This window comes from Sinocyclocheilus anshuiensis, unplaced genomic scaffold (assembly GCF_001515605.1).
Source record: "Sinocyclocheilus anshuiensis isolate Anshui unplaced genomic scaffold, SAMN03320099.WGS_v1.1 scaffold1857, whole genome shotgun sequence".
Classification (NCBI taxonomy): Eukaryota; Metazoa; Chordata; class Actinopteri; order Cypriniformes; family Cyprinidae; genus Sinocyclocheilus; species Sinocyclocheilus anshuiensis.
The window spans coordinates 407,862-417,933 of NW_015540280.1; the positions used below are offsets into that span (position 1 = coordinate 407,862).

Sequence of the window (10,072 nt, forward strand, 5' to 3'; positions counted from 1 at the left end):
TATTTTTAACGGTAAAATTCCGGCAACCACAGCTGCCGGTTTTTTACCGTAAATTTTACGGATTTTTTTTTACAGTGGTAAGGTTAACCCTGCCTGTTTTAAATGTTTTAAAATGATTAACAGTTGAAAACATTTGTTAGAAATTTAGAAAAGTAATGAAAAAGTAATCAAATGTAATCAGTTATATTACTTTAATAAAGTAACTTAATCACATGTAATCAGTTACATTACTTTAATAAAGTAATTGAAATAGATACAGTAATTATTACATTTTAAATTGGGTAACTTGTAATCTCTAACCTATTACATTTCCAAAGTAACCTTCCCAACACTGAGAGACTATATTTTTCGACAGTAATGTTACATGATTTGGATGTTACGGATGTTTTGGATGTTACGTAGAAAGGGCAACAGTGCACCGTTTTTTTTTTTCCATCGTGTTTTTATCGTTTTTTGAAGCCATAATCAAAAATGAAACAAAAATCCTATTAATTGCACAGCCCTAGTTATTACAAGATGTTAGCCATTCATAAACAATGTCATTTACATACAGATCTGTCCATAGGTCTGAAGAACTAACAACAGAATGAAATTTAAGCTATTATCACTCTGAATCTTGCCTTTTGGAGTCTCCCTCACTGCCCAATCTGTTGTTTGTCAGTCCCTTGTCCCCCGCAGCCCATCTGGGTGGAGGAATTGGTGCCCGGTAACTGTTCTGTGAAGTGGAGCGCCATCCCTCATGCAGAGTACTACACCACCTTTATTAAAAGTGACGATGGCATCGAGGGGATGTGCAACTCGACTGAGCTGTACTGTCAGTTTCACTGCCACTGCGGATACTCTTACATCATGAGTGTGTTTGCACACAACCATGCTGGACAAAGTCCCCCGGGACCTCTCCTCAACCACACCACCTGTGAGTGTTAAAGATGCTGTAAAATGGTTTGTTGTCCATGTATGTTAGCTCTGAAGTCATGTCACAAAACCAGTCATAATTTTTGAAATTGAGATACATCATCTGAAAGTGTGTATAGATAAATAAGCTTTCCATTGATGTATGTTTTTTTTTTATTTGGTCGAGATATAACTATTTGAAAATCTGAGGGTGCAAAAAAATCAAAATACTGAGAAAATTGCCTTTAAAATTGTCCAAAAAAAGTTCTTAGCAATGCATATTACTAATCAAAAATTAAGTTTTGATATATTTACTTTAGCAAATTTACAAAATATCTTCATGGAACATGATCTTTACTTTAATGATTTTTGGCATAAAAGAAAAATCGATAATTTTGACCCGTACAATGTATTGTTGGCTATTGCTACAAATATACCTGTACTACTTATGACTGGCTTTGTGGTCCAGGGACACATATAGGGAATCTAAATGCCAGTGAATTACTTAAAGAAACACACATTAAAAATGTACAGTACTTTTCTTCTAAGAAACCAGGTAAAAATATTGATGAAATCATGTTGCACTCACAGGCTTATTTTAGATCTACTATTCTAGAACGACCTTCCCCCTAGTAGCAATAGCTGCTTTTCACTGACCATTTTTTTTTAAATAAAAAAATGCTTTTACATAAAAAAAGTATTAATTTCCACCTGCTATCCACAGTGCCTTGCTGTCCAGCGCTCACCACGGTTTCCGCAGCTTCTTGGGAGACTCTGATGATGGAGTGGTCTCCTGTGCGTGGTGCGGATCTGTATGAGACCCGTGCTGTGGATGCAAACGAAGTGATTCTGTGTAATGACACGGCACCCAGGTGTGCCCTCTCTGACCTCACTTGCAACAGCAAATACAGTGTAGTCATCATACCTTGCAACGACGTAAGCGGCTGCAACCTCACCTGCAGTCCACAAACACATGAAACAGGTAAATTCACGCACACAAAGTGGAACATACATCCAACCTTTCACAGATATACTTTACACACACTCGCTCTCTCTTTTTCTTTCTTCCGGAAAGCTCCATGCATGCCTGAGATCACCAGTGTGAGCCAGACTAACACGTCTAGTTCTAGTGTGCTGGTTAGCTGGACTTCTGATAACACAGTTGCCAACTACACCGTCAGTGTGATTGACTCTGTGGGTGACACACACTTCTGTCACTCAAACGACTCTTCTTGTCTGGTGTCCAACCTGCCTTGTGGCTCCGTCTATGAAGTCAGTGCCATCGCATCAACCTCAGCTGGAGAGAGCATGCCCAGTTACACCGTTCCACTGGAAACAGGTTAGGTTTTCAAACAGTCAAGAAGCCAATTGGGTAAAAAAAACAAATTCCAAAACCTACAGTTACATTCAAGATGATTGAAGCAAGAGAAAGAGAAATGTTACCTTCTGAACAAAAAACAACCCATCACAGAATTTGTAATAGTTTTACTGGTTATAATCACTGATCTATATAAATGAATTGTATTGGTTTTAATGGAAACTGTAATGGTCCCTGTGGGTCTCTACTGGTAATTTGTTGCCTTTTATTAGTGGCTTGTTAAAACCACTAAATCCTAATGGAATATGTCCCAAAACACACTACAAAAAAACATTTTATTTAATAGTTTTAATGATTAATAGTTGATGGTTTGTAATGTTTGTAAGGGTATTTGTAGAAATTCTGTAATGCCTTTTATTTGTTTTGTTTTTTCCAGCAGGGTTTTTTTAAGAAAACGTTAAAAAAGTATCAATATAATACTTCAATAAAATTTTAAATGGGTTATTTTAACCAATATTTGTGGAGTATGTGCTGTATGCTTAAGCGCATGGTGGCATTAGCTTAGCAACATGCTAACAGAAAACAACTGAAATCAAATGTGAGGCAAGTCTCTTGTGTACTTCCTGGTCACTTATTCTGTTCTATTAGAATGCTGTCTTGTGTTTTGAAACATAACCTACACATCTTACAAGTTTAAAAGTGTATTTTATTTGTTTTTTCAGCACCTTGCTGTCCAGACAATCTCACGGTGAGCCAGGTGACTCAGGCCATGACCAACGTGACCTGGTCACCCGCTAACGGCGCCCAGACGTACATCGCCTCTCTGTCTTCACCACGCGGCCATGCGCAGTGTCACACTATGGAAACAGAATGCGTGATGGGATGCATCACCTGCGGCACTAACTACACGGTCTCCCTGGAGGCCATCAGTCGCACCGGACACAAGGCGGAGTGCACCTACCACGGATTCTCTGCCAGTATGTCCTCAGAACTGACCGTGATGCCATTAGTGGTAGAACTAACACAAATACACAGAGTCAGTGTCCAGTGAAAAGTATGTCCAAAAAATGCATGACTTAAGAGCATGAAAACACTTTATTTATAAAAAAAATTGTGCAAAATGTTATAGAAAATAATGTGATTAGTCATCTTTAGCACCATATTGTCAACAGAATTCTGTCGTTGCACATCTGTTAAAGGGTTAGTTCATCCAAAAATTAAAATTAGCCTATGAATTACTCACCCTCAAGGCATCCTAGGTGTATATGACTTTCTTCTTTCAGACGAATCCAATCGGAGTTATATTAAAAATTGTCTTTGATCTTTCAAGTTGTTTAATGCCACTCAGCGGGTTTTGCATGCATCAGTCCAAAAGAAGTGAAAAAAAGCGCATCCATCCAAAATAAAAAGTGTCTCACACGGCTCCGGGGGGCGAACAAAGGCCTCCTGTAGCGAATCGATGCGTTTTTGTAAGAAAAATATCCATATTTAAAAAAATATAAACGCCTTTCTTTCACTTCTAACTGTCGTAGGCGTGTTCACCCCCCGGAGCCGTGTGAGAGACTTTTTATTTTGGATGGATGTGCTTTATTTCACTTCTTTTGGACTGATCAAGTCAAGTCAAGTCAAGTCTGCTTTGTCAATTCTTCCACATGTACAGCACATACACACAGAGAATTGAAATTGCGTTACTCTCAGACCCTTGGTGCATACAGATAACACTAACAGTAGAACATAAATACAGATGACCTGCAACACCCGCTGACTGCCATTAAACAGCTTGAAAGATCAAAGACAATTTTTATTGGATTCAACTGAAAGAAGGAAGTCATATACGCCTAGGAGTAAATAATGGGCTAATTTTCATTTTTGGGTGAACTAACCCTTTAAGGTGAACTCTTAAGTTTATGGTAAAAAAGTCAAAATTCTCAAAAGCGGAGATATGTCTTTTTCATTAGACAGCAATAATATAAAAATTGCACTGCTTCCATACATTTATTATGAGTGATTTTTAAAGCTACCTTCATGTGCTATTGGACATTTCATACTTTCCTTCTATACTTAGGAGTTTTTTGGGGTTTTTTTGCATTCAAGTGCTTTGTTGTCGTACAGAACAGGAATCATGGAGGACACCAGGTTCCTTCTTGCCTATTCCTTGGTAAAATCTTATTAAATCCAAAATATATAGAAGATATTTAGCCAATATCCAACAGAATTTGAATAAAATGGAATGTTCCGATTGATGGCAACCAAACATTCATATAAACGTGCTTGATTGTCAGAATTCCAAATTGATGTCAGAATTCCGGTCAAATAAATTCTACTCTCTCTAATTCTCTCTTTAAAAGCATGACTGTGATGGTAAGAGAAAGCAATATACATTTTGTGGAAACAACAAAGAAAACTTTGAATCACAACAGAAATGTTTCTCTCCTCTGCCATATTTAAAGCTTAATGCCCGTCTAACTCAAAAACTTGGATATTAAAAATATCTCTGGGGTAAATATGACTTTAGTGGGCCATCCATGTCCAATTTGTGACTTTAGCAAATAGCAATAGAAATTAAACCTTTTCAAAATACAAGTTTCTAGAGACTTCTTCATTCAAGTGTACATATCGTAAAGAAAAATTAATCTACAATAGTTTATTAAAATGTAATAACTTGCTCTGCCTCTGAAATGACTGTCCTTTTCAGCTGACATCTTCTAGGCCACACAGCTGGGGAAAAAGCTCCGGTTACTCACATAACCTCAGTTCCCTGAGATAAGGTGACTTATCAGTCATTGACGACTGTAAGGGGAAACTACTGTTACTACAGAGGAGTTTCCTCATAGAGTCGTCAGTGACGACACAACGGGAGTTACCTTTCGATAGGGAAATAATGTTAGCCAACAGCCAAATAGATATTTAGGCATTGTTGTACTGTAGTTAATGCAGCATTTATACAATTTTGCCAGTAATTAATGCTGGCTAACGTGTGTAAGCAATAATGTCACCTGTTCAATCTTATCACAGCATGTAAGTGTGAAGTTTCATCAAACGTTCCCATCTCTCTCAAGGTCAGTGCTGTCCCTCAGGCATCCGTCTCTATAGAGGAAGCAATAACACACTGATTGTGCGCTGGAGGTCCAGCAGCGCCCTCACTAAATACACAGCAGAAGTCACCGGAAGCGACAGGACTCACACGTGCAGCCCAGAGCCCGGCAGCTACACATGCACTGTGTCAGAGATCGTGTGCGGTCAGGTCTACTCAGTGGTCGTCGCCCCACTGAATCCAGACGGAAGCAAGGTCCAGTTCTGTAACAGCAGGATGTATTCAGGTAATGAAGAAGCCCAAACATTATTTGCTTTTCATTGCATTAGATAAAATATCAAACCAAATGGAAACAAATCATATGAACATGGAACCGGAAGTGTAACAATACGTTTTGTCTTCCTTTTAAACTTAACAAACTTCTGTGTGAAATGTTTGTTTATCTTTCTTTGAAAAAAAAAATGCCACTTGCTTTGCTATTTTATTATATAATGCAGTGACAATATACTATAGTTCAGGATATCTGTGGTGATTGAACAGTAAATAACTGAAATTACTTTAAAAATGCATGTTTTTTGTGTGTTATGTTCTGTCTTTCAGTCACATGTGTGGGCAGCAGTGTTGGAATGGGTAAGACTGAGAACATCTACATTTCAAACTGATTTGAATAAAATGCTCAAGTCATATCAAAAATAAGGCAAACATGCATATGAAGTATCATAATGCTCTGTTCCTCAAAACTGAGGACATTAAATATTTGGCACTCCTTAATTGAAGCCTCTCTTTACTCTCAGTGCTCTATCAAGGAAAAAGATAATGATGGGATGGATGTCCTTCAAACAGTGAGGTACGGCTAGTTCATTACACACAATAGAGAGAGTCCTCCCTTTCTGAGCCCAGGACTAATCCACAGTAAAGTCCATTATAATACACTTCTCTTGTCAGTGTCACATCACATCTGCAAACCAGGATTCTGTTATAGACTTAAAGGGATAGTTCACCCACAGGTAAAAATTCTGTCATCATTTACTGTATGAGTTTCTTTCTTTTGTTGAACACAAAAGAAGATATTTTGAAGAATGTTGTTAAGAAAACAATTTCGGTTCCAATTCCTGAAATAGGCTACATGCTTCACTTGATCACTATTTAGAAAGCAGTGGCAACAGCACTGCTGGTAATAACAGTTCAGTTTGAATCAAGCTATTTGACTTTGTAGTCAGAGTAATACATTTCCTCACTGGGAACTTTAGAAACAAAATTGGCATCAATTATATTGTTGCAGTATTGATTTGGTTAATAGTAAAATAACTGTATTGTAGTGGCACAATTATGATTTGTTTCATGTATTGTTTTCATGTGTTTCATGAAAAGGGCAAGAAAAAAGTGGCAGCATTTAAAAACTTTGAAAGAAAGAGTATAAAACAATATATATTTTTAAGAAAAACTACTTGTATTTTTATTAATTAGTTTCAACCATTTTCCATTGTCACCTTTTTATTTTGTTATTAAAGATAAAAAAAAAAATAGAATGCATATGCATATCTATAATGAGGAATGTAAGCCCTTTTCTGCCATGGGAATGAACGAACGAACTAATTATTTAATTATTTAATAAAAAAAAAAAAGAATGGTAATTGTGACATCTCACTTTTTTCCCCTCAGAATTGCGGGATATAAACGTGCAATTATTGGTAAGAAATCCAAATTGTGATAGGTAAAGCTGCAACTGCGAGAAAAAAAGTCTGAATTGTGAGATAAAAAGTCACCAGTGTTGGGGAAAGTTACTTTTACAAGTAATGCATTACAATATTGCGTTACTCCCTAAAAAAGTAACTAATTACATTACTTTTTATGGAAAGTTATGTTACTTTTGTGTTAGACTTTTTTCATCTGTTCGTTTGTTTTTAATAGTGCTGTCAAATGATTAATCGCGATTAATCGCATCCAAAATAAACGTTTTTGTTTGCATAATATATGTATATACTGTGTATATTTATTATGTATATATAAACACACACACATAGAGTATATAATTTGAAAATATTTACATGTATTTACATGTTTGTGTTTATATTAATTAAATTTATATTATAATAAATATATTTAATATATAAACATATATTTTTCTGAAATATATACATTTGTCTGTACAGTAGAGGGCGCAACTTATACAAACCTTTTAGCTGTGCCGTCATTCTGAAGAATTAATGAAGAATAGGAGGCATGAAGATAACCCATGAACATACTACTGAAACAATAACAGTATTTTAAATAACTTGGACTTATTGTTTTCTCTTGTACAGCTCCTGGTAATATTGGACGACTGGATCCTTCAAAAAATGTCCCCAAACCAGGAAATAAAATGAATGCTTTGCAACTAAATCATTTTACTGTGTGCACTGGCTTCTGAAGTCAGGCAGTGACCTCATTTGAATATAATTACCTGAATAATGTAATTAGTCAGGATTCGACACTGTCCAATCACTCATGTTTATATTTTACTTACAATCACTTATGGTTATATTTAAATTGCTTTAAATATGTAATATACTTTATGTCAATCATGTAATATGGTTTAATTAGATTAATGGGAGAATTTTTCAGAGGAATTTGCAATGTTCTTACAATGTGGTAAACACACAAAAACGCCATTCAATTCAACAATCAATGAATATATTTTATTATTTTAACTTAATTTTCAGGGATCCCTAATGTTATCTCAGGGATTTTCACTAAAGGCAATTCATGATCTTGTGTGTCATATTATTTAACTCTCCACTTGAAAAACGATTGATAGTAACTTTAAAAAGTTATTTTGGTGAAGCAGTTATGTTATGATAGAACATTTTGTTCTTAGCAACATCCGAACATCTCACACTGAAAAAAAAAAAAGAAGTAATTTGACAATGGTTACGTCTATGCATCAGTTTCCAGGAATAATTTAAACAAACATAAAATGAAACTAACAGTGATTTCCCAAATTAAAAAAAAAAAAGAAAAAAAGAATGATCAATCTGAGAGGTAATTGAATTTGAACTTCCCTATGCAGTGCCTCTGAGGGAAATCTACATTTAATTGTTAATTGAACTTCCCTTGGATGCTTGTCAAATGCATGATTTGTTGGGATGTGAATGAACATCTATAGTTTGACAGTAAAATTCATTCCCTGCATTAATAATGTGTGTCTGTTTCTGTTTCCATATTTTCCCAGTGTATTTGGGGTGGGGTGGGTTTTCTGGAAAGGCAGTTTCAATATTAAAGTTATAACAGACAAACAGAAAGATTGATATTTACAGAGGTAAACAGACAGGGAAGTACTAGTTAAATAAATGGCAGACAACAATGGCCACATACTTGACTGAAAAGTGGCTAAAACGCTTTGAAAACCAAGTGTTGGATGAGGAATTCATAATGCAAAAATAATATATAACACTACTTCTTAACAACCATTAAACAATCTAGAATTATGGCCATGGACATGTTCTTAGCAGCAGCTATATTAGGCTGTTGAGAGAGATCAGTTCGGACCCCTTGAAAGGGACGGGTACCCTCTTGTGGTCACATATGGACACTGCAGAAAGTGTTGGTCAAGTATACAGATTTATCAACTCCGTGGCCAATCAGTAGCCTATACAGATGGTTTATATTTTAAAAGACCGTGTTTTCAATAATACTGTTTAATACTGTTTTATACATGTAACAGTGTTATTAAAAAGCATTATTATAAAATAAACACAAATAATTGCAATAATTATTAATATAACATAAATGTAAATAAACATTATAGGCTATAGCTCGTATATATCTTTCGTATATATACGAAAAAGAAAAAGGTAACCACAAATTAACCATGATTTTGCTGCAACAACCATAGTTTATTCATGGAATTTGTAGTAAAATTGTGGTTATACAAATGGTAATCAATCTGCCAAAAAATATGGTTAAACTTTTGCTATAATAAAGCCTTGGTTAATTTTCGTAAGGGATGGCATAAAGCTTAATTATAGGTATAGGCGTTTAAATATGGATATATCAATATTGTGTTTCTAATTGATAATAATCTTATCTTTCAGGTGAATCTCTTTGACTGGGATTCTGTTATTTGATCAAGGGCCATTTTCTCCCAAAACACAAAATAGAAAGCACCATCATCACAGTTTCGTTTGTACAGTAGCTGCTAGATAAGTGACATGGAGTATTTCAGGTGAAGCGCATTGCTCTGGAGGAACATAGAGAACCATACTCGAGTTTCAGCTTCCCTTCTCTCTCCCTGTACTTTTTTATCGGTTCCCCATTATCCTATATATCCAAAAGTCAGTATATAAAAGTATATAAAAAAGCCAGCCTCACAATGGTCAAATAGGCCATCATGTCACATGTGATAAATCTATTTGCTATAGATGATGTAAAAATTGTTCTGACTGCTCCAATCAATGTGAAATAACTGTACTTAGCCTAGCTCCAAGATGTGGTGGAAATCAGGTCTAGAAGTGATGTTGTATAATTACACTTTTAAATCTGTAAAAAAAAAAAAGTAAAAGTAACAACTATTATACAAACTAATAACTATTGAGTAACAAGTGAACACAATAAAATAACTAACAAAAGTCAACTTGTTTTGATGGTTGATATCAGTATTTACATAAAGTTGCATAAAGAGTAAGTTGTCACATTTTAAATGTTATTTTAAATCATGGTTTCCAGTTTAAACTTTTGTTCAGTTTGTCTAAAAGCAAGTAACACTCCCCATAGAGAGAGAGAGAGAGATAGATAGAGAGAGAGAGAGAGAGAGAGAGAGAAAGAAAGAAAGAAAGAAAGAAAGAAAG

At 35.3% G+C, this 10,072-nt stretch overlaps 1 protein-coding gene across 1 annotated transcript in view; it reads left to right on the forward strand.

Annotated features, from left to right (window-relative positions):
• The window catches only part of LOC107687303 (fibronectin type III domain-containing protein 7-like), a 16,480-nt gene extending 8,282 nt beyond the window's left edge, over positions 1 to 8,198 (forward strand). The window contains exons 7-14 of the mRNA XM_016484585.1: positions 662 to 916; positions 1,619 to 1,876; positions 1,970 to 2,233; positions 2,935 to 3,189; positions 5,272 to 5,532; positions 5,847 to 5,876; positions 6,041 to 6,093; positions 7,550 to 8,198. Coding sequence (XP_016340071.1) covers positions 662 to 916; positions 1,619 to 1,876; positions 1,970 to 2,233; positions 2,935 to 3,189; positions 5,272 to 5,532; positions 5,847 to 5,876; positions 6,041 to 6,063 — 1,346 coding nt within the window. The 3' untranslated portion in view covers positions 6,064 to 6,093; positions 7,550 to 8,198. The remainder of the gene's footprint in view (positions 1 to 661; positions 917 to 1,618; positions 1,877 to 1,969; positions 2,234 to 2,934; positions 3,190 to 5,271; positions 5,533 to 5,846; positions 5,877 to 6,040; positions 6,094 to 7,549) is intronic.
• Positions 8,199 to 10,072: the final 1,874 nt, after the last annotated feature.